We start from the raw sequence: 23929 nt of genomic DNA on the forward strand, positions 1-23929 counted from the left end.
GAACCTCAAATTTTACTCTCCCAAAACTCAAACACAGCACTTACTTAACAATTTTGTTTCCTTTCCCCCTGAAAGCAGGTCTAATTTATTTTTTCTCATACCAACACATAAGAAATGTCAAATTATTTATTCATCCAAAGCTCTGCAATGATGATCATTAGCAGGAAGCCCCATGTAACTCCTGTGCACAGGAGATCTTTGGCTCAAGTGTAGCTACTTTGAGTTTAAATGTTACTTGTAATAACTCACAAGACAAAAAAAATAAAAGAAAGAGTTAAAGCCTTTATTTTTAAAACTGGTTTCCAGTCTGTGGGGGAAAAAAAATACAGTTTGGACAGAAGCCCAAATTTCAGTCTTACATGCAGCCGAGTCGTTCCAACAGAGCCGTCCTGGCTGGGAGCTGTTGTCACCATCAGCCAAACACACCTGAGCACAGGGGTCACTGCACCCACACCTGGCAGCTCCAGCTACAGCCTGGCTGCTCTCCAGGAGTGACACCCTAATGGTCCTGGGGGCTCCCAGATTAGCACAGACCAGCCCAGAAGTGCCTCTCGGGCAGGAGGGAGTGTGAACACACACACACACACACAACACCTGCCAGCCAGGGCTGCAGCAGGGCCTGTTGGCTCCTTGGCTGTGTGAGAGGGGTGAGATGGATGCTCCTCTGCAATAAATGCACGCTGTTGGGGTTATGGCTCCCAGGGGGGGCTCCTCCTGCCATCCACCTCTGTCTCCACGTGGTACAGGACGTCAGCCAGCGTGTGCTCCACCACGGCCCCCCAGCCCATGTCACTCATCTGCAAGGGAAGCACAGTCAGCTCCACTCCTGCACAAGGAGTGACCACACAGCCAGGGCTGCTTCCCTCCTCAAAACAGTAATGACAGGGGGGAAACTCCAAGTGTTTCCTAGAACAACAATTCCACCCCTTTACTGACAAATGAGGCCAACACAGGCAACAGTCTGTCAAGAGGAACAAGGTAACAGCACCTATAATTTAATTAAAACTCACTGATTTATTTGGATACCTGTCCTCACGTATTTTTAAACACAATCCTTTTGGCTACACTAACCAGGCACTGAGACTGAAGGACAGGTACAGGTGTGGTATGAATCACACCAGAACATCTTTGATTTAAACAATGAGGCTCTCAAATGGGGGGAGAAGTTTCAGTTTTACTTACAGGATGGTAAGTGATGTCTCTTGGTGGATACTTGAAATACGGCCCAAAGTTTATAGAAACCTGTGGAACATACATTTATTTCCAATAAATCTGAGAATCCAGGAAAATTTCTTTAGTCCTCTGTTCTCATCCCTTCCTACCCCTGAGCCTCCCCTCCTGTGCAAGCCCACAGGAACAAACATTGCTGATGTTACTTCAGCAGTTTGATAATTTCATTACACATGTGAACAGCAAGATTGCTCCAGAGTCACTAAAATGATTCCCATCTTTCCTTTTCACTTGGCACACTCCCAGTGCCCACACTTTGTGCATTACTGAAACTGATGGATTTGGGAATTCCCTTTTAAAGACCCCTTGCTCACCGTGCAGCCTTTGTACAGAGAAATGGCAGGAAAATAAACCCCCTCAAAGATGTCCTGAAAGGCAACTCCTTGGCTGACACCATTCTTGAAGAATATGATCTGAAAAATGAAGGGATTTCCCACTGATGGTGGCTGCCAGGGCACAGCAACCCCAACAAGATTAATCCCTGCTCCCTTCCCCTCAGGCCAGGCACGTGCTGAAGTGACAGCAACAACTCACCTGGCTTCCAGGGGCTTGCTTTAGGCTCTTCTCTGCTTTGTCCACAAAATCCTTCTCTTCAAAGTACAAGTAGCTTTTGAATTTGATCAAAGCCTGAAACAGCAGCAAACAATGTTAGGAACAAGCCTGAAAAACTGTCACCTGCCACCTGCCCTGCTCAGGGCCAGGCGTGCCTGCTGTCAGGTACCTGTGAGCAGAGATTCCCACAGCTCAGAGATGTGAGAGCCAGGAGGGGAAGGTGAAAGGAGATGTGGGCAATCCCATCCAGGAGGATTTTGCTTTGGGCCTCTCCCCCACGAACCACAGAGGCAGGATGGGAAGGATGCACGGAAAGGGGCACGAGTGAGGCCACAGCAACTCATTTTCCAGTTTTCCACCTGCCAGTGCTTAATCCAACAGTGAACCTGCACCTCACCTTGTCTTTGTAGGTGTCAGGCAGGGATTTTGCTGTCTCAGTATCCTCTGGAAGGTTGATGTAAAAGCCCAGGACATCTCCCTGTCCATAGCCAGAGGAATAGTGTTTCCCTATGGACTGGTGGAACTTGGTTCCCTTCTTGCTGCGCCACGAGTAACTGAACTTGTCATATCCCAGAGGGGCCTGGAGGTTCCCTGCCAAAACAAACGCTTCATGGTGAACACAGGGAGTGCAGCAGGAGAAATGTGCAGCTAAGAAATGTTCTGTGAAATGACTTACCCAAGGGCTGTGACCAGCCTAATCTGGCAGCTGTGTCTGGAGGCATCTCATCCATGGAGATTTCGAAGTACCAGGCCCCCTTGCGCACGCCGTGCGAGGCTCGCACCATGGAATAGCCCTTCTCACCAACAACAGTCAGTCTGTCGTCAGAGATCTTCAGCTGGGGAGCTGCAGGGGAGCACAGAGCACTTACTTGGGGTGGTGTCAAAAGGTAGAGGTGGATTTAAGCTCTGCAGCTCTGAGAGCAGCAGCACATGGCACATGTTGAGTGGTAATGAGGTTACCGAGGTGCCTCTGTAAGGAACCACGAACTGCACAGGTTAACGAGCTCGGTACCTCGGTCATGCAGCGCCAGCAGCACTCGTTCATACAGGCAGGCTCTGTACAGATCCCCAGGAATCGGTTTTCCTGCCCAGCAGTCCAGCTCCAGCTTTTCTGGGTCGGGAGCGTGGGGGTCGGGCTCGGCCAGGATGTAGCGATAGCCGTCCTTGTTGAAGGGGTGCTCCAGAGGGTACCCGTGGGGCGGCAGGCGCTGAGCCGAGAACAGCGGGTCACTGCAACACAGAAACCCCATGCTGCACCTCCAGGTGCTGCCACATCACCCCAGGACACCCCCTGCAGAGCTGTCCCTGTGCTCAGGGGCTGCACACTCCTCATCAGTGACATCACAGGGTCTGGAGTGACCCAGGCACCCAGCGGGGCAGAGACAGCTGGGAGGCAGCTTAGTGCACAAATGCCATTGTCCCTGACTGGTACCCACCCCCACATCCATGTGTGCATCCCTGTGCCCATCCCTGCATCCATCCTGTGTCCATCCCTGTGCCCTTCCCACATCCATACCTGTGTCCACCCGCGTGCCCATCCCATGTCCATTCCCACACCCATGCCCATCCCATGTCCATTCCAGTGCCCATTCCCACACCCATGCCCATCCCAGTTCCCATTCCCACACCCATGTCCATCCCAGCATCCATTCCCACACCCATGTCCCTCCCAGTGCCCATTCCCACACCCCTCTCCATCCCATGCCCATCCCAGTGCCCATATGTCCATCCCATGTCCATTCCAGTGCCCATTCCCACACCCATGTCCATCCTAGTGCCCATTCCCACACCAATGCCCATCCCAGTGCCCATTCCCACACCCATGTCCATCCCAGTGCCCATTCCCACACCCATCTCCATCCCAGTGCCCATTCCCACATCCATGCCCATCCCAGTGCCCATTCCCACAACCATTCCATCCCATCTCCATCCCAGTGTCCATTCCCATTCCCATTCCCACACCCATGCCCATCCCATGCCCACCCCTGCCTCCCCTGCTCTCACCTCCGTGTTTTCTTGGCCGTGCCCGTGGTCCCTCCGTCCTGCTGCTTGCGCTTGGCCCCTCGGCCCTTCCCGCTGCCCCCGGCTGCCATTCCCCCTGGGCACACAGAGCAGGGGTCAGCAGCTGCCCTCACCCACACACCCCCACGGAATCTCCAGGGACAGAGGGGCACAGCAGCCAAACCACCATCAGCTCGTGGGCTCGGGTGCCTCTGCCCACAGCTGATGCGAACCAGACTTCAGTGCCAAGGAGCACAGCAAAGTCCACAGCTTTCCTGTGCCTTCTGCTCAGCTTTTGGGGTGTCTCAATTTGGAGCAGAAGCTAAAGGAGATTGAGCAGCAAAACAAGCTCAATCTGAGCTTTTCAGGTGAGAATTAAGAATCTTTTCTCTCATCAGAAGATTTACAGGCAGCAGCACTGGGATCTACTTCAGGGGCAGCATTATTATTATTATTATTATTATTATTATTATTATTATCATCATCATCATTAATGGAGATTCCAAATCTGTTTCTGCAGAAGCAGCAGAAACCCACCCTACAGCACAGCCACAACCCAGTGACCCTGTGCTGGAGGAACACTGACACCAACCAGCAATAAGCACTCAATGCTCAATTTCCATCTATAAAGCAAAATACACCTAAGTTGAAGAAAAATGAAAAGCAAGAGGTGTTTCTCTTCAGTACTACTGAAATCAGTTCTAGGATTGAGCAGTTTGAACTCAATTCTCAGTTATAAAACAGTAGGTTAGGAAAAGTTACTCATCAAATTTAATCAAACTAATGTCAGCATGTTTTAATAAATTAAATCATACAGGCATTTTATCATCCTGCTATTTCCAAAGATATCACTGCTCATTTATAAGGAAAACCATGGGAATTTCATGTACTGTAGATAAACACCTTCACAAACCACATTGGTGTGTAACTAAAAATCCAGTCAGCTCTTCCATTAACCAGCACTCCCTTACAGTGTAAGGGATCCAAACCATCCAGGGAATGCCATATTCTGCACAAACATGACCTGACCCAGCTGCACTCACTGATTTCTGTGCAAACAAACATTCAGGCTCTCCACTTTCTCAACAATTACTTGCCCAAACCATGGTGCTGGAAATTTCAGACCAATTGTTTAAGCATTAAAATGACAACATCAGGTCAATTGATACAGAATAAAAATGGACATAAGCGTAAAATAAATAAACAAAATCTTTAAAGCAGTCAAGTAGGGCAGAATATGGCAATTAAAAGCTTCTAACTACTAAGATTAAAGAATGGAATTGCTGGTTTGTATTGAAGTCCAACTGCAATCACATCAGGGCACGCTTTCATTTTTGATTGACTTTGGCTTCTAAGAGAATCGAGCAAGAAAAGCTTTGCAGACAGCAATACTTAAGTTTTAGAAGCTGAAAGGTAAATATTCACCTCCCAGAGAGGCTCCACCTGCAAGAACAGAAGTGGCACCACACGTTTGTCAGTCTCCCAGAAATGAAATAAGAAACAACCAGTGCATGACATGGAAACAACACAGCTGAGGTATCTATAACCTGCTTCTAAAAGACCCAAATACCTCCTGTCTGTACTACTGGGATGTGTTCAATCAAGATTGTTAATATATAAACCCATAGCACCCTCAGAAAGATGGGAAACAGGAAATCTGAGTAACTCAAGGAGATAATTTAAAACCATTCTAGGAACAAAGTGACAAGCTCAGCTTTCAGTGAGCATCTTGATTCATCTGGCCACAGTAAAGAAATGGCAGAACCTTCCCAAGATATGAGATTAATCTTTCTATAAAAAGGTACAGTGAGACTGTTCTGAGCATAAGCATAAGCTCAGTTCACAGAACAGTTTAACTGCACAGAGGGAAATGCAGCTCAGTCCCAAACACCCAAACCCCTCCTGAGGGAAGAACTTGCCATTTAAGCTTCCACTGGTGGACACGGCGTTGTTCTGCTTCTGGTTGTCGTAGGCTGGACCAATATTGGCAAGATCCTGCAAGAGATCAAATAATCAGCTGCACACACAAAGGGAACACCCCAAGCCTGAGCAGGGCACTCCAGGAGCTGGGGCTCCCACCCACTGCTGGCACAACACAGCTCAGAGCAGAGATCTGCCCCTTGGCTGAGCAGAAAGCACCAGAGGGATCCCTACCCTCTCTGAGCTCCCCACCCTCCTCCAGTGCCCAGCACATACCTGGTCTAGAAGCCCAAATTTGGGGTAATCTTCCTCTGGGTCTTTACTGCCTGGATCTGGATGCTCTTTCACCAGGAACACATCTCTTTCTTTGCACTAAAACAGAGGAGGTTTAGTTACACAGGGTAGGATCATAGTAAATTCATGAACAAGGGTTTAAATCCCAGTAGTTCCAGTAATATGTGCTAGGTACATCAGTTGCCTAAGCAGCATCAGCATCTTTACCCTGTAGCTCCAAGCCCAGCCCTCAGCACACAAAGATGTCAGAAACCCAAAATGTGTGAGTTTACCCTCAATTCTTACCATGGTTTTGACAATATTATTGGGCCAAGTCATTTTCCCAGGCCTCTGCCGTGTTGTCATGCACTCCCAGTATTTGTCAATAAATGGGATAATATCCTGTAAGAACAGAAAACATTTGTGTGAGCTCCTCCTCGCTGCCACCATCACTGAGACAGGTTTGGTTCCCAAAGAGCCAGACCTTATCCTTGGAGAACATCGTTTTGGGGTGCTCATCCTGTGTCCTCGACTGCCACGTCAGGTTGGCCAGAGCACTAAGGCACATTTCCTTGAGATCTGAGGAACAAAACACCCCAGGGCTACAATTACACCTGGTGGGAAGATCAGTGTACACAGTGATCACCCAAGACACTGCAAAACCTCCCAGATTCTGTCCTGACTCAGCCCTCACTGAAGCAGTTACATCACCTTCACAGATCTGCAGCAAAATATTTTTAGAAGAAGCCACACATGGTTGTTAATATGGGATTTTGAGTAGTTTTCCATTAGTCTCAGCACAGCCTACCCACCAACTTCAGACAAGAGCAACCCTCCAGGATGGTACTGCACAGAACATCTCCTGAGGTGCCTGTCCCAACTCACTTGCTTGTTTCCTCAGGAAGTAGGTGTTCCCGCTGTGGTGGCACACGTTGCAGTGGAAGCTGTAGTTGGTCATGAAGGGCAGACAGGACCTAGGAAAAAGCAGCTCTGTTAGGGCTGGGTGCAGTGTGATTATTGTACCAGGTTAAAAATCCCAGCATCTCTGAGGCTGGAAAGGACCTCTGAGACCATCAAATCCAAGCTGTGCCAAATCCCCACCTGGTCCCCAGCCCAGAGCACCGAGTGCCACCTCCAGCCCTTCCTTGGACACCTCCTTTTGTCCTGTCCCTGGAGCAGAGCCTGACCCCCTGGCTGCCCCCTCCTGTCAGGGAGTTCTGCAGAGCCAGAAGGTCCTGCCTGAGCCTCCTAGTCTCAGGCTGAGCCCCTTTCCCAGCTCCCTCAGCCCCTCCTGGAGCTCCAGATCCTTCTCCAGCTCTGTTCCCTTCCCTGGACATGCTCCAGCCCCTCAATGTCCTTCCTGGAGTGAAAGAAAATCAATTATTCTTTACTACACTAGGTTAAGAAGCTAATCATTCCAGGTTAAAACCCAATTATTCCTTCTCTCTCTAAAACCACAAACATCTTACAGGCCCAGTGGTATTTCCTGGAGGTGTTTTTATCACGGACACAGCTTTATTTACACAACACCCCAGTGTCCAAGGACATGGACAGGTCCTTGGGAACTCAGACTCCAAACACTCCAGCTGTGCCAGCAGAGCCATCACATCACATCACATCACATCACATCACATCACATCACATCACCTACGTGGTGTCGATGCCGAAGGTGTCAGCTGTGAACCACTTGGTGCAGATCCCACACTGCAGCTCGATCTCGCCCAGCTGCCGCGTGTTCTCCTCGTCCCCCGAGCCCCCCTGCACATCCATGGCCTCAGCACCATCCCCAGCAGCATCCTGCAACAGGAGCAGGGCCACAAATCAAAGAGTGCCGGGGCAGGCAGCACAGGGGTATTGGGCAGGAATCTGCCACGCAGGGATTTTAGAGGGAATAAATCCTTTCCTCTAATCCACAGCCACGCTGCAGCTGCTTTGTACGCTCAGCTTGTGAGGATGAGCCACACGGATGAAGGTTTAACTTCCATAATAACACTTTAAGGAAGCAGCGCTGGCACTAAAGGATGCTCCCCTTGGGCTGAACCAAGCTCTCCCTGCCCACAGCACCTACCAGGGGCTCCTTCCCGTTGGCAGACTCGGTCTCCAGGGCCGCGCTGACATCGACCATGGCGGCGTCCGCCCTGCCAGGGCACAGAAATCAGTCAGAGGTCAGCCCTCGCGGACAGGGGGCATGGCTGGGAACCCGGGGGGCACGGCTGGGACCCAGGGGGCACGGCTGGAACCCAGGGGGCACGGCTGGGACCAGAGAGGCACGGCTGGGACCCAGGGGGCACGGCTGGGACCCAGGGGGCACGGCTGGGACCAGAGAGGCACAGCCAGGACCCGAGGGGCACGGCCAGGACCTGGAGGGCACGGCCGGCATCCGGGGGGCACAGCCAGGACCCGAGGGGCACAGTCAGGACCCGAGAAGCACAGCCAGGACCCGAGAGGAACAGTCAGGACCCGAGGGGCACTGCCGGGACCCGGGGGACACAGCCAGGACACGGCCGGGACGCGGGGCCTGGCGCGGACACCGAGGGACCCCCGGCCTCGCGTGGACACGGCCGGCACCCCCATCCCCGTTCCCATGGTAACGGGCCAGGTCCCGCGGAGCCCTTACGGTGCGGGGAATCCCTCGGGCCCGCGCAGGGAGGCACATACCCGCTCTCGGCGTCGGTGGCGGGCGGCTCTGGCGGGGCCGGGGGCTCCGGGGCCGGGGGCGGCTCCGGGGGGGGCTCGGCGCCCTCGGCCGCCGCTGCCGCCGCCATGTTCGCGCGTTCCCGCGAGAGGCGCGCGGATCTCGCGAGACTCAGCGCCCTAAGGGGCGATGGGGGGGGCCCCGCCGCGGCCGAGCGCGCCCCCTGCCGGCGGCCGCCGGGAGCACGGCGTGGGCGGGCGTGACGTCACACCGCACGGCCGTGACGTCACACCGCCGCAGCCTGGCCGCGGGGTGCGGGGCTGACAGCGGGGGAATAAACCGGGAGCAGGTCCCAGGTTCCCGGTGCCCCGCGGGAGGACTGAGCGCGTTTCCCCCCGGGAAGGACGAGTGTCACCTCTCTGGGAGGCTGGCGGTGGAGGGACCCCCGTTGGAGCCCCCACCCCAAAGAGATTGGGGTCCACGGGTGCCCCAGGCCCTGCTCCCTTCTCCAAGGAACAGGGCAGGACTCACTGGGGTGGGATGTGCCTGGGTCACCCGTCCCCAGCAGCCCCGGGCTGTCCCCACGGGGTCTGGGGACAGCAGAGCCTGGCGCAGCGCGGGGGTGGCCGCCCCCAGCCCCCGCCACAAGAACGGAGGGAGAGAGGGATGGTGGTGGGGAAGAGCGCAGGAGGGACGGAGGGAAAGACGGAGGGACGGGGAGGAAGAGAGGAACTGGAGGAATGCAGGGATGAGGCAGGGATGGATGATGGATGGAATGATGGATAAGGCTGGAGGCAGCGGGGGAAGGATGGGGAGATGGGGAGAGGGAGAGAGAGTAGGGCGGGAGGAGAGGGCAATGGAAACGGGGAGGGATGGCAGGGGGGTAGATGGGGGTGGAGGGGAGGGAGGACAGAGATAGGGAGGGAGGAATGGGAAGAGGGATGGGGAGATGAGGGGAGGGGGCTGTCGGGGAGGGGGTGCCGGGGCCGCCCGGGGCGGCGCTCGGGGCCGCTGTACAAATAGGGCGGCTGCGGGTGGCCCGGGCAGACATGCGGGTCCCGCTCCGCTCCGTGCCCGCGCTGGCGCTCTGCGCCCTAACCCTGCTCTGCCAGGACTGCGCTCCGACCCGGGCACTCACCTGGGCACCGACCGGAGTATCCACCCGGGCACTCACCTGGGCACCGACCGGAGCCCCCAGCCGGGCTCCCATCCGCGTCCCTCCGCGCTGCCCCGCGCTGATGCTGCAGCTGCTCCGCGCCCCTCCCGCCCCGCTCCGCGCCGCCGCCGCCGCCGCTCTGAGCCTCTCCCCGCACGGTGAGTGGGGCCGCGGGCATCCCTGTCCTGGGACCGGCACGGTCCCCGCGGCTCGCAGCGTCCCCGAGCATCCTTGTCCTGGAACCCGCACTATTCCCAGAACCAGCCCCGTTCTTGGGCATCTCTGTGGTGCGACCAGCACTGTCCCTTATGGGTCCCGGGAAATCCTGTCCCCGGGATCAGAACCGTCCCCGGGACCCGAATTGTCCCCACGCATCCCTGTCCTGCGATCCCCACTGTCCCGGGCATCCCTATTCCCAGGACCAGCCCTGCCTGAGGCTCTCGCTGGCTCTCGGGGGGACCCAGCTGCTTTCTCCCGACCCTCGGGCTCCCAGGGCAGGGATGGTTCCCCGTCCCCCCCAGCTCTGGCACCCCTGGCCCACGTCCCCTCACCGTGCCCTTGGCTTTCAGGCTCGCAGCAGAACGGCTCCCACTGGGCGCTCTCCTTCGACATGTCGTCCCTGTCCAGCAGCCAGGAGGTGAGTCTGGCTCAGCTCCGTGTCCGCCTGCCCGGCCTCTCCCGTGCCCACAACGTGTCCCTGGACATCTACCACAGCCAGAGGAGCAGGTGCCGGGGAGATGCGACCTGCGCCCATCAGCTCTTCCTGGGCACCGTGGCCGGCAGCCCCGCTGCCACCCAGGCCTCCTGGAAAGTCTTTGAGGTCACCAACCTGCTGCGGTCCTGGCTGCATCAAGCCGTGGTCCCTGGGCACGCCAGTGACACGGGAAGGGCGCAGTGGGACGTGAGTGGCTCGGTTGCCCCGGCCACCCCCGGCCACGGGGACCCAGCCCTGCCCCAGGACGCGGCAGACAGAGTCCTGCTGCTCGTCTTCTCCAAGGACAAGTCTCCAGGAGAGCACAGCCTGATCAGGACAGCGGAGACCTCCAAGTACATCATGCGGGACAGCGGCTCGCAGGGCGCGGGGCCGCGCCGGCAGCGCAGGAACAGGATGGAGAAGCAGAGGATCAAAGCGAGCGAGGCCGTGCCGCGGGAGCAGCAGGGCAGGGCGCTGTGCAGGAGGGTGGACATGGTGGTGGATTTCGAGCAGACGGGCTGGGGCAGCTGGATCGTGTACCCCAAGAAGTACAACGCGTACCGCTGCGAAGGGCTGTGCCCCTCGCCCGTGGACGAGTCCTTCAAGCCCACCAACCACGCCTACATCCAGGTAAGAGGGGTCCTGTCCCTGCTCCCCCGCGCCCCCACAGCCCAGCCCTGCCCACAGCAGGGGCGTGTTCTGCCCTTCCCGTGTCTCCCACAGAGTTTGCTGCGGCTCTACAAGCCCAACCTGGTGCCGTGTCCCGCCTGCTCCCCAGTCAAGATGAGCCCCCTCTCCATGCTCTACTACGAGAAGGGTGAGATCGTCATCAGACACCACGAGGACATGATCATCGAGGAGTGTGGCTGCAACTGAGGCCACTCTGCCACTGCCAGGAAGGTGCACATCTCTGCCCAGAAGGGCCCCAAGCCACGAGCACTGCACAGACCAGGGCGGCTCTGAAGCCCTGTGGGTTGGCACAGCCCCGGCTGGACCTGGGGAGGAGTTGGTGCCCGAGAGCACTGCACGGCCACAGCGCCTGGCTGGATCCAGGCTCCACGTGGAAAAGGCCACCAGCCACCTCGCTGTGGCACCAGGGGCAGCTCTGGAGTGCTGGGTGCCCCGTGCTGTGCTTACCAAGGAGCTGCTGTGTCTGGGACAGAGGCAGGAGTGAGGTGCAGCACTGGGGGGGCACAGCAGCATCGCTCCCTGCCACCACACAGCTCAGGAAATGCTGCTTTTCCCAGCCATGGGAATCACCAGGAGCAACAGCACCCTGCAGCTCCAGTGTCTGGTCATGCTGAGCATCCACACCACTGGGATTTTCAATCTACACTGGGGTTTAGGCATTTCTCCTAAGAATTCTATTATATTTCTATTAAAACTATCAGATTTCTATTACAACTCAGACAAGTGAATGTATTACCCAATGTCCAGAGCCCCAGCTGGCAGATCCAGGTGGGCAGTAGTTACAAACAAGTAACCACAGCTCTGCTCAAGCCTTTTCCCCCTCGCTGGATGGGGTGGTAGCGAAAAGGTCACAGCTGTACAATTCATCAATAAATTATATATATTAAAAATGCCCATTGGATTCTCCTGATTCTTGCTGTTGATGGTCTGCCGGGGTGTGAGTGTCCCCTTCTGTGTCCCATCTGTTGCACCCAGAGCTCCTCCCTGCTCTGGCTGCAGCTGCTCCGGGTGCAGGTGGGCTCTGGCTGCTCCTGAAACCACCAGAGCAAGGGGGTCCCTCCAACAGTGCAAAAGATGCTCCAAAGCTCCCGTGAGATAAGGACGAAGCTGTTCCTACCCTGATGAGAGGGTGCTCAAGAGCAAGGGAAGCACCTGCAGGCGTGGAAGGGGGAGCCAAAGGGATTTTCCTCCCTTATTTACCCCTCGGAGATAAGGGAAGGCGCGTGCCCTGTACGAGTGTGGTGCAGGCAGCTCCTCTGGGTCACCCGTCCGGAGAGGTGATGGGGCTGGGGGCGATGCTCGGGCTCCCGAGTGCCCCGAGGTGACCGTGTCCTCCTGCAAGGCAGCCCCGGGGAGGGACAGCGAGGATCGGACCCCGGGACTGACTGAACTGTCCCCCCGGGACTGACCGAACTGTCCCCACGGGACTGACCGAGCTGTCCCCACGGGACTGACCGAGCTGTCCCCGCAGCCGCTCCGGCCGAGGCTCCGGGAGCCCCAGGCTGAGAGCTGTCCCCACGGACGGGGACACAACACGCGTGGAGACCCGCTGGTGGCCCCGCGCAGCAGAGGGGACGGGCGGGACCCCCCTGCGGGTGGCCCTGGTGGCTGCTCGGGACAGGGACAGGGACAGGGACGGGGCCACCCCTACCCCGCCCCTCCTGGGAGCAGCAGCCCCCAATCCACATCCCAGCCCAGGCTGATTATCCGCAATCCACATCCCGGCCGGCGGATAAACAAAGCGTGTCTGGTGCTCCCCCGCCCCAGCAGACCCTCCCCGGGGCCGCTTTCACACCGGGACCATCCCGTCATTAGAGGGTCATTTGCAGGAGCTGTCAAGGGTGGGCCGGGGGCGCGGGGCTGACCCCCGGCAGGAGGCAAGGCAGGAACCTGCGCTCTCTCTGTGCTCTGGGTGATGGAAAATCACATTCTTTTGCCTCTTCCTCCAGGGTTTCGCTGCTCCTGCTCACAAACGGCTCCGAAGCAAAGGTTTTCTGCCCCGTCCGCCGGGTGCTGTATCTCTGCCATCTCCGCCCCTCCTCACGCCTGCCTGCAATCCTGCAGAGGGTTCCAAAGTGGTGCCGGGGCAGGGGGAGGCAGCAGCCCTTCCCTGGGAAGAGCAGGGAGGAAAAATAAAGGCTGGGATTCCAGGGCTGTAAGGAAAACATCAAAGTGTGGACAATGACAATAAAGTCGGGTTTAGGCAAGGATCTGCTGGCGAGCCGAGCTCTGCCAGGCTCGGGTTTTAAAGGAGGGACCTGAACTGAGCAGGGAGGGCTCTGGTCCTGCTCCTGCCCCAATCTACATCGGCTGGGGGACACAGGCAGCCCAGACACGCAGGACAATAAAGTGGGGGCACATCCCCAGCCCTGCCCAGGACCCTCCAGCATCCCAGGCCTGGGGGGAGCCGGCAGGTTCTGCTCTGGGAAGGGCTGGCTTGGCCAGGCGGGACTCAGGCACGGATTACTTTGGACACACAAAAAGGGGAAAAGCGAGAACAAACACACGGAGGGGTTTTATCCCAGGCCGAGGGTGAGATTTGTACAAATGGTGCATTAGAGCACCAGCTGGGCCGGGCAGGTGGCGTTTGTCCCGTGGCTGGGACACAGAGCAGGGCACAGGGACATGGGGTAGGACACAGGGACACCGGGTGTGCTTGAGACAAAAAGGGGCAGGGATGGGAAATGCGACGGCAAAGCCAACTTGTCCCTGGACCTCCCCGGAGCATCCCAGCTGTGCCTCAGCCACCCACGACTGCTCCCTCCCTCCCACTGTGCACAACTGGGCTCAGCCCGTGCTAAAGGGGCTCCTCAGCCTGGGAGGGCAAGTGTTGGGTGAGGAACAGACCCTGGGGATGCAGGGATGTGCCCTGGAACGCTGAGCTGCTCCTGCAAGGCAAGCTTGGAGAGCTGCAAACATGTGGGAGGTGGATCCAAAACTGTCTGGGTGAGGGATGCAGCAGCTGGGGATGTGAGGGAGGGAGTGAAGGGTGAAGGACCAGAGCAAGGGGATGCTGAGACCACTTGGTCCCACAGCACGGGTGAAAAGGTTTAAGGAATGGGCTCAGGACAAATTGCACCGGAGCAGATGTCCGTGAGTGTCACCTCAGCTCATCCCATCCACTGCTGTCCGTGAGTGTCACCTCAGCTCAATCACATCCACTGCTGTCCCTGAGTGTCACCTCAGCTCAATCACATCCACTGCTGTCCGTGAGTGTCACCTCAGCTCATCCCATCCACTGCTGTCCCTGAGTGTCACATCAGCTCATCCCATCCACTGCTGTCCCTGAGTGTCACCTCAGCTCATCCCATCCACTGCTGTCCCTGAGTGTCACATCAGCTCTTCCCATCCACTGCTGTCCCTGAGTGTCACATCAGCTCATCCCATCCACTGCTGTCCCTGAGTGTCACCACAGCTCATCCCATCCACTGCTGTCCCTGAGTGTCCCATCAGCTCATCACATCCACTGCTGTCCCTGAGTGTCCCATCAGCTCATCCCATCCACTGCTGTCCCTGAGTGTCCCATCAGCTCTGTCACATCCACTGCTGTCCCCGAGTGTCACCACAGCTCATCACATCCACTGCTGTCCCTGTCACCTCAGCTCATCCCATCCACTGCTGTCCCTGAGTGTCACCTCAGCTCATCACATCCACTGCTGTCCCTGAGTGTCACATCAGCTCATCCCATCCACTGCTGTCCCTGAGTGTCACCTCAGCTCATCCCATCCACTGCTGTCCCTGAGTGTCACCTCAGCTCATCCCATCCACTGCTGTCCCTGAGTGTCACCTCAGCTCATCCCATCCACTGCTGTCCCTGAGTGTCACCTCAGCTCATCCCATCCACTGCTGTCCCTGAGTGTCACCTCAGCTCATCCCATCCACTGCTGTCCCTGAGTGTCACCTCAGCTCTTCCCATCCACTGCTGTCCCTGAGTGTCCCATCAGCTCATCACATCCACTGCTGTCCCTGAGTGTCCCATCAGCTCATCCCATCCACTGCTGTCCCTGAGTGTCACCTCAGCTCATCCCATCCACTGCTTTGCTCGCGGTTCTCTCTGCCCCCCACACGCTCCTGATGTGCCCATGGCCCCAGGGCCCTGCACCGAGAGCCCAGCAGGACCCCAGGTCACACCTGGCCAGGTGTTTCACAGGGTTTCCTCCCTCCCTCCGAATTATCAGGGTCGGAGGCACCTGGTGCTTTGATGCTGCCCCAGCTCTGCATAAGCAGCAGATTCCGATGCAAAGCTGCCAAAGCTGCCGGGACACAGACAAAGCACTTAACAGCTCCAGCACGTGTTACCGCTCCTGCAGGTGGGAGGGAATGGCATTTAAGGGCATTACCTGCAATACCTGACACCCCAAAACCAGGCAGCCACTTCTGTACCCACTCCAGAGCCCAGCACCGCCAGGCTGCTGCCACAGCCGTGGCTGAAGTCAGCTCATTCCTCCCCCAAACTGGCTGGGTGTGCAGCCCTCAGCTTGGGATGGCCCCTCCGGGGGATCCCAGGGCCACCAGCCCACGCCTCCCACCGAAACCACAGCCCTGGGTGACACGGGGGGACACGGTGACACAGGACACCCAGCCCTGCTGAGGTCCCTGTCCAGCTCACCTGGGCTTCCATCCATCCAACCCTCCCCACTGTAAACCAGCACTGGAGCAGCAATTCCCAACGTTTGGTTAGGACAGAGCAGGAGAACAACCCAGCACAAGCTCAGGGATCCACCCCTGCCCAGCCTGCCATGGTTGTTTCAGTCTTCCCCAAAACTGGGGAACTTTGGGGAAATTACCTTCAACAGGGGAAGTTTGCCAGAAACAAAAACTGCAGCTGCACCACAGAGCAGCAGTGCCATTTTAAACCAAAACTGCCAATTTAGCACAGGAAAAAAGTCAGTCCCAGCTGCAGCAGCTCCTCTCTAAACCATCCTCAGAACCTAACTGGTGCAGCAGAGACTGAAGAAGTCACACCTCAGGGCAATGAATTTGGATTTGTTCCCATTAAGGTTTCAGAGAAACCCTTAAATCTTATCTTAGAGAAATGCAGGTTTATCTGCAGCAATTGCTTTGTTCTGTTACTCATTATTAGGGTTTGCATATCATCATGTCACCGCTGAGCTTCATTAGCAGATATTTAAATGCTATCTACCAAACCTGATTTGCACAGACACTCCTTGTGGTTTGGGAAGTCTGAAGTTCAGGCTGTGCCCCTTACAGATTCTCCTCTTTTGAGGTGGCAGTTATTCAGCACTGTGTCTTACAGACTGTCCAGACCACATTTATCAAACCTTACTGAGGCTAAAAATTTGCTCTGGGGACCCAAACTGAACCTTCTCACAGCAAAATTAACTTTCTCTGATGAAAATCCCCATCTCAGACCCAGACTGACTTGGTTTCTAACCTCCCTGTGAAATCCTCTTCCCCACAGCTCCCTGGCAGGGCAGTCAGGAACCCTCCAAGTGCCTCCAGCTGAATGGATCCCAAATATTTCTGCCTGCAGCCCAAGCCTGGCCCTTGCAGAACACAAGTTGTGAGAGAGCCCTCTGGAAGCACTCAGGGCACAGTTTTTGTCACTATTCTGGGGGCAGATCTGGCAGACCAAAACTTCCCCCAGGGACCAGGTGGGACCAGGGATTTTGGCACAGCCCCAGCAGCACAGGGGCACCATTTTAACACCTCAGGTTGGCAGTTTCTTGCTGAAATAAGGAACAGAAGCCACATTTATTGCATTCATCTCCACACCAGGAGACTCCACGTGATTTTTATTTCTCCCTTATATTGCATTTCTGTAAGTGTTACAGTATTAAAATGATTAACAAAAGCATAAAACTGGAACTGAAACCGAGGTGGGGAGAGTGTCTCCTGCAGCATCCCGAGTCCCAGCCCCTGAGCAGGACTGCTCTGCTCTGCTCTCCAGAGGGAATCTGCCCTCCCCAGAGCAGGAAGGCACTCAAGGCATGGCTGGTGGCAATCCTCAAGACAAGTCCTGGTGCTTCACTGGACCAGCACTCCTGGGCAGGTGCCTTAGATGTCCATGTCAAACTGCTCTTCCTCACCTGCTGGGAGGGACAAAACCACATGTGAGTGCTCAGAGTTCCACGTTAAATACCTGAGACTTCAGTGAAGGAGCAGCTGTGCTTCAGAAATGGGGCAGTTTGGGCTTGAAATCTGCATTCAGGCATCAGGGTGGTGTGAAAATCATCTTGTGAGGCTCTGGTGAAGGTGTCAGTGCTGGGGGATCTCCCTCAGACATACCAGAACAGAGGTAGAGAAAATGCCCTTTAAATAATTTATTCTTACCCCTGGAATTTCCTTGTAGCCAGGAATGTAAAGAACCACACTGGGGGCAATCCCTGGCACATTTCACACTCACTATGCCAAGGGCTCTCCCACAGCCTGGCAGGAGCCAGGAGCTGCTCCTGAGCACAGGGATTCTCTGGGACAGTCACAATCCACCAGCCAGCTTGCATTTCGGGGTGCCAGGGAGCTCAGTGAGCCATCTCAGGTCACAACAGTGTGGCAGGAACCAGGCAAACCTGACTCTGGAAAGATTTTACTAAGAGCAAGCACACAAGAGCCTTAAGATCTTTATTTCTAGAGAGAAGAGAAATAGTTGCACTTGGTAGGTTCAGGTTGCTCCAAGAAATAACCTCAAATAACTTTAAAAACAATTCTTCGAGGGAAACATGGGCTCATGTTGCTGCAGCAGGGCCTCAGTGAAGTGTCCCTGTCACAAAACGGGGTCAGAAACAGGCAGGAGGAATTTACAACCCAGGCTGATATTAAAAACCCAAGTAAATCCTGCTCTGAATTGTAACTTGAAACTCCAAGCAGCTGCAGCACGGCCCAGCTCGGAGAGGCAGCAGCAGCTGCCCCTCTGCTCCCCACAGGGCTCCTAACCCAACAGCAGCTTCCCAAATGCTGAATTAATGGGAATTATATCAAATTACAGCCAATAACTGCCAAAGTGCCATTGCTGGGGCCCACAGCAGGATCAAACAACTGCGAGAACCTTGTTACCCTGTGACACTTTCCAAGAAGTTACTGGAGAACTGACCCCAGTTCCTGGGAACCTCCTGGCTCCGCTCCAGCTCGGGGATTTCTAGGAACCAGCAGAGCACCTCACAGGCTGCTGGGCTTTGCACTGACCTGTGCTCACTTTCTCCTCACAGCTTTGGACGTGGTGGTTTTCAAGCTTCAGCTCCTCCACGCTGGGGCTGGTCACGCCTGGAATGTCCGGAAGGTGGGAGGGGGGAGTTTTGGCAACCGGAGAATTGCGGCATTCCATCAGGAACTTACGGTCATAAATAATCCTGGTACCTGGGGGGACAGCAGCACGGTCAGCCCTCCCTGCCCAGCCCAGGGTGGGGAACTCCAACCTCTCTGAGGTCTCTTGCAACCCAAAACTCTCAGGGTATTTAAGTGATAACTGTGGTGCAGCCCTCCACTGCTCATATCCCACACACTGACACCGTACCTGCCACAAAAGGTGACATCAGGTACCCACACACTGCCCAGGGCCAGCACAGGGCTCCAAACCCCAGACAGGGCTGGCAGCAGCAGATCCAGCCCCCTGCACCTCGCTCACCGTCACAAACAGAAAATGGAATTTAATTTCCACTCATGACCAGACCCAGGGCTGAAAGCTGCAGGTGACACACAGCAGGGGACAGGACAGGGCAGGGCTGTGTCCCTCTGAACGCTGCCCAGTGGGAATTCCTGCTGGACACTTCCCTTGGCACAGCAGCACTTCCACACACCTTGCTAAATGCTCCAAGGGTTAACCAGGAACCTCCCAGCTCCAGCACACCGAGCCTCCGGGCATGGATTTCTAGGAACACCACTGAACACCCTGTTCCTTATGAAGGAATTTCATGGAAGAAGCTCAAAAACCACAGGCAGAAAAGGGATTCCTCCAAACAGCCCACAGCCTTAACCCAGCCAGTGCTGGAAAAGAGTTTGCTTCCCAAGGGGAGGCTGCACAGCCCTCTGGATCAGGTATGTCCAGAGGGAAAGGGACTTGTCCTTGTGCCCTCCCTAAAAGTGTTAACTAAAGTACACACGTGTGGGCAAACAGCTCTTGGAACAATCAATTCCCTTTGTTTTGAACTCCATAAATATAAAATAAACACATAAAACGTCCGTGTCTGGCTGTTGTGTTCCAATGAAGTTCTGCCAGGGAGCTCTCAAAACACTGAAAAACTTTTCACTGATGATTCTGAACTCGAGTTGTCTCGGGAGGAGGCTCCAACCCAACAGTTCAGCTGGCTGGGAGAAGGGTGTTAAATTCTTGGGAAGCTCAGGAAGGAGGAGGAGGACAGAGATTCCTGGAAGGGCAGCTCCTGTACCAGCACTGGGAGCTTCCATTGCCTCCAACAGCCTCACGGTGACTGTCTGAAAGCCAGGGGCCTGTGGGGAGCTGGGGCAGGACAGGCAGGGCAGGACACCCAGGACACGCAGGACATTCAGGACACCAAGGACACGCAGGGCAGGACACCCAGGACACACAGGGCAGGACACCCAGGACAGGACACGCAGGACATGCAGGACACCCAGGACATGCAGGGCAGGACACCTAGGGCAGGACACCCAGGGCAGGACACACAGGACACCCAGGACAGGACACACAGGGCAGGACATCCAGGACACTCAGGATAGGACACCCAGGACATCCAGGGCAGGACACCCAGGGCAGGACACACACCCAGGGTAGGACACCCAGGACACCCAGGGCAGGACACACAGGACAGGACACACACCCAGGGCAGGACAACCAGGGCAGGACACCCAGGGCAGGACACACACCCAGGGCAGGACAACCAGGGCAGGACACCCAGGGCAGCACACACACCCAGGGCAGGACACCCAGGGCAGGACACCCAGGACACCCAGGACAGGACACCCAGGGCAGGACATCCAGGACACACAGGGCAGGACACACACCCAGGGTAGGACACCCAGGACAGGACACCCAGGGCAGGACACACAGGACAGGACACACACCCAGGACAGGACACTCAGGACAGGACACACACCCAGGGCAGGACACACACCCAGGGCAGGACAACCAGGGCAGGACACCCATGGTAGGACACCCAGGACACCCAGGACAGGACACGCAGGGCAGGACACACACCCAGGGCAGGACACACACCCAGGACAGGACACTCAGGGCAGGACACACACCCAGGGCTGTCAGGGGCACACCCAGGCTCCTGCACACGCCCAAAGCCGCGATGCCAGCAGCTCCCCGGGGCTGCCAGGGGTACTCAGCAGGAACCCCAGGGGATGCTCTGCTCCCTGCAAGCCCCCAAGGCAGGCACACAGCCCCGTGTCTGCCCTCCAGCAGCGCTGAATCCGCCCGGGCACGGCCGGGCAGCACTCGGTGTCCCCAGACACGGTGTCCCCGGGCAGGCAGGGACAGCCAGCCGGGCACACCCTGCCCATAAACGCTGCAGACAGCCAGAGCTGCCCGGGACAAAGGCTGAGAGCCCCGGAGCTCATTACTGCGCCGCTAATTGCTCATCTCTCGGCGTTACCCGGGGTGAAGTGTCCGCACAGCGATTCGCGGCTTTCGGGGCAGGGAACACCCGGCCAAAACAGCCCCGAACCTCGGCTGCTCTGCACTCACCAGCCCCGGTGAGTCAGCACTGGCACTTCCCCTTCTCTCCGAATTTTAACCCCTGGAATCCTGCGGTAGATCCGGGGGAACGACAACCCCCCATCCCGTCTGTTCTTTCGGCATCCCCATTCCTGCTGCTCACACTCGGACAGGGATGCAGGGATGGGGAATCCTGCCGGGTGTGGAGGAGGAATCCTCCCAAACCCGGCTCAGGGGCAGCACAGACCGCTGGAATTCCCCACCTGACCGTGCCAGGGGCCACCACGGCCACTGCGGCCACTGCCCTGGGGACCAGAGTGCCAAAAACGAACAGGGAGGGGATGGGGACACAAAACCCCTCTGGTGGAGGAACCCTTTGCGTAACCAGTTTATTACTCTCACTGGAGGATCAAATCGCGACAGGTTCCTCTGCTGGCAGCTCTGAGCTGCCCAGGACCTCGCAGCACACAAAGAGGGAACAAACCCCCCGTTTGCAGCAGCACAGCACCGTGCCTCCGCGATTCGGCACAATTTGGGATTAGGAATAAAGAAAAACGCCCCAGGGTTTGCTGGCTGCCAGAGAAAACAGCAAATATTAGAGATCGGAATTAATCAGTCACCACGGGGAGCCGAGCTGCTCGCTGTGCTGGAGCCCCGGACCTGCCCCGAGTCCCGGGACACGGCGGGGGCTCCCCGTGCTTGTCCCGGGACACGGCGGGGGCTCCCCGTGCTTGTCCCGGGACACGGCGGGGGCTCCCCGCGCTTCTCCCGGGACACGGCGGGGGCTCCCCGTGCTTCTCCCGGGACACGGCGGGGGCTCCCCGTGCTTCTCCCGGGACACGGCGGGGGCTCCCCGCGCTTCTCCCGGGACACAGGGGAGCGCTCCCCCGGCCCGGCAAACCCCCGCTCCAACCGAGCCCCCCAGGCCTCCCTCCCACCGGCGAGCCCCCCCCGCTGTCCCCCGGCCGGCCCGGCGCTCACCGCCCGGCGTGGTCCCGAACACGGTGCCCCCCGGCGTGGTGCTGTAGTCGCCGGGCGGCAGCGGGGCCCCGTCGGGCAGGGCGAGGCACTTGCCGGGGGCCGGGATGTCGCGGCTGGGCGTTTGCCCGTGGCAGCAGCGGCCCGACATGACGGGAGCCGCACGGGCACCGGGAGCAGGAGCGGCGCTGCCGCCGCCGCCGCTTCCGGCCCGGGCCCCGCCCCTTCCGCCCCCTCCGCCCCCTCGGCCGCGGGACCGGGACAGGGACGGGACCGGGACAGGGGCGGGGGCCGGGGTGGGCGGGGCTCGCGTGGATGTGGGCGGGGTTTAGCTGGAATAGGCGGGGTTATGCTAATAAGGATGTGGCGGGGTGGGGGCGGGGTTTGTCCGTGCGGGGGCGGGGCTTTGTGTTCAATGGGCGGGGTCTGGGCGGGACCGCTACGGGTCCCCTTTTCCCCCCTTTTTCCTCCCCTTTTTCTTCCCCTTTTCCTTCCCTTTTCCTCCCCTTTTCCTCCCTTTTTCCTCCCTTTTTCCTCCCCTTTTTCCCCCTTTTTCCTCCCCTTTTTCCCCCTTTTTCCTCCCCTTTTCCTCCCCTTTTCCTCCCCTTTTCCTCCCCTTTCCCTCCCCTTTTCCCCCCGAGGCACCCCCGCCCTGTGCCCCCCGATTTTGCGGGGCTGCTGCCAGCGCTGCCCTGCGAGCCCTGCCCTGCCCACGCGGGGTGGCCGGCCTGGGAGGTCCGGGTGGTCCCCGTGGGAAGGCGGCGGGGACAGATGTCTGCCCCATCCCAAATGGCTCTGCCTCCCCCGAGGGGCCGGGAACAAACGCGGGAGGAGCGGCGGGGCCACACACGGGTCCCGCGCCCCCCACGCCGCGCCCCCGGGGCTGCCCGGGCCTGGAGCTGTGGAAAAATAGGGTTTGTCTTCATACTTTATGAAAGAAAGGATTTAAAGAGAAGCTGAAGTGCGGTGGGAGGGGCGCAGAGCCCCCCTGAGCTGCGCAGCGGGGACCCAGGGATGGAACCCTGGCATGAAGCCCCTCCGAGCATCCTTGGGACCACCCTGCTCACGAGCACCCTCTGAAAAAGCCCTTCATCCTTCCCTGCCCTCCCAGCCGTGGCCGCAGGGCTCTGCTGGCCCTCAGCGGACACCGGTCCGGTGCTGACATCTGCTGACGGCCGGGACGTCGGGAGCCGGGCTGGATTCCAGCGCAGATGCCGGCACAGACGCCAGCAGATGCCAGCAGCATTTCGGCAGCGCTCCGCCCGTGCTGCGGCACCGCGGGGTCACCCAGGCTGTGACAGTGACTGTCCCTGCACCGGGGCTTGAGGCTGCTGCTCTGGTCCGGGCGGCAGTGGGACACAGCCTGGCCAAGCCATCACCCCAGCCTGCCCAAACCATCACCCCAGCCTGCCCAAACCATCGCCCCAGCCTGCCCAAACCATCGCCCCAGCCTGGCCAAACCATCACCCCAGCCTGGCCAAACCATCACCCTGCCCAAACCATCACCCCAACCTGCCCAAACCATCACCCCAGCCTGCCCAAACCATCGCCCTGCCCAAACCATCGCCCCAGCCTGGCCAAACCATCACCCCAGCCTGGCCAAACCATCACCCTGCCCAAACCATCGCCCTGCCCAAACCATCACCCCAGCCTGCCCAAACCATCACCCCAGCCTGGCCAAACCATCGCCCCAGCCTGCCCAAACCATCACCCTGCCCAAACCATCACCCTGCCCAAACCATCACCCCAACCTGGCCAAACCATCGCCCCGGCTCCAACAGATGGAGCTCGGCAGCCACGCACGGCTCCGGGCCCCAGGCCGGGTCCAGCCCCATCCCTGCGGAGCCGCTCTGGGGTGCTGCGGGTCCCCAGGGGATCTCTGAGCATTTTCTCTGGGGCAGCATTTCGGCGTCCTGGGGGTATGGACAGGGGTGTTTCTGCCCCCCAAGCTCCTGTGGGACCCCAGGCAGGCTGTGGGACCCCCAAGAACCCCCCGGAGCCCGGGCAGGCTGTGGTGCCAGGCAAGCAGCCCTCGCCCCGTGCCAGCTGCTGAATCGATTAGTGGGCACTGGGGCAGGAAAATAACATTTCCGGCACGAATGACATCAGCAGTGACCCCCAACCCAGAGAGGCGGCCACTGCCATTTCCTCCTCCTCCTCCTGCAGGAGAATGGACCGCGCTGGGGTCAAGGACCGGGGGAAGGT

General features: G+C 57.8%; 3 protein-coding genes across 7 annotated transcripts; 1 reads left to right on the top strand and 2 right to left on the bottom strand.

The window, feature by feature from the left end:
* Window positions 1-262: 262 nt before the first annotated feature.
* On the bottom strand, window positions 263-9851 carry ASH2L (ASH2 like, histone lysine methyltransferase complex subunit). 4 transcript variants are annotated; one of them, XM_033081381.1, is made up of 17 exons: window positions 9786-9851; window positions 8045-8114; window positions 7628-7773; window positions 6862-6950; window positions 6461-6555; window positions 6283-6378; window positions 5980-6075; window positions 5703-5778; window positions 5209-5226; window positions 3787-3880; window positions 2795-3012; window positions 2459-2626; window positions 2180-2373; window positions 1765-1857; window positions 1545-1643; window positions 1183-1242; window positions 263-797 (listed from the first exon to the last, which is right to left on the bottom strand). In XM_033081381.1, the coding sequence occupies exons 2-17, from the start codon at window positions 8099-8101 to the stop codon at window positions 690-692; spliced, it is 1707 nt and encodes a 568-aa protein (XP_032937272.1). In that variant the 5' UTR covers window positions 8102-8114; window positions 9786-9851; the 3' UTR covers window positions 263-689. The 4 variants fall into 4 exon arrangements, with proteins under 4 accessions (XP_032937272.1, XP_032937270.1, XP_032937273.1 ...); XM_033081379.1 differs by lacking the exon at window positions 9786-9851 and adding an exon at window positions 8635-8697; XM_033081382.2 differs by lacking the exon at window positions 5209-5226.
* LOC117007928 (nodal homolog) lies at window positions 9609-11529 on the top strand. The gene is made up of 3 exons (XM_033081402.1): window positions 9609-9925; window positions 10337-11091; window positions 11185-11529. The coding sequence occupies exons 1-3, from the start codon at window positions 9661-9663 to the stop codon at window positions 11335-11337; spliced, it is 1173 nt and encodes a 390-aa protein (XP_032937293.1). The 5' UTR covers window positions 9609-9660; the 3' UTR covers window positions 11338-11529.
* A 5336-nt stretch (window positions 11530-16865) lies between these two features.
* On the bottom strand, window positions 16866-21928 carry EIF4EBP1 (eukaryotic translation initiation factor 4E binding protein 1). Of its 2 annotated transcripts, none has more exons than XM_033081427.1 (3): window positions 21728-21928; window positions 18295-18465; window positions 16866-17201 (listed from the first exon to the last, which is right to left on the bottom strand). In XM_033081427.1, exons 1-3 carry the CDS (start codon window positions 21873-21875, stop codon window positions 17170-17172), a joined length of 351 nt encoding a protein of 116 aa, XP_032937318.1. In that variant the 5' UTR covers window positions 21876-21928; the 3' UTR covers window positions 16866-17169. The 2 variants fall into 2 exon arrangements, with proteins under 2 accessions (XP_032937318.1, XP_032937317.1); XM_033081426.1 differs by having other exon boundaries at window positions 16866-17204.
* Between the last annotated feature and the right edge of the window lie 2001 nt (window positions 21929-23929).

The sequence above is a fragment of the Catharus ustulatus genome, chromosome 27 (genome assembly GCF_009819885.2).
Source record: "Catharus ustulatus isolate bCatUst1 chromosome 27, bCatUst1.pri.v2, whole genome shotgun sequence".
NCBI lineage: Eukaryota > Metazoa > Chordata > Aves > Passeriformes > Turdidae > Catharus > Catharus ustulatus.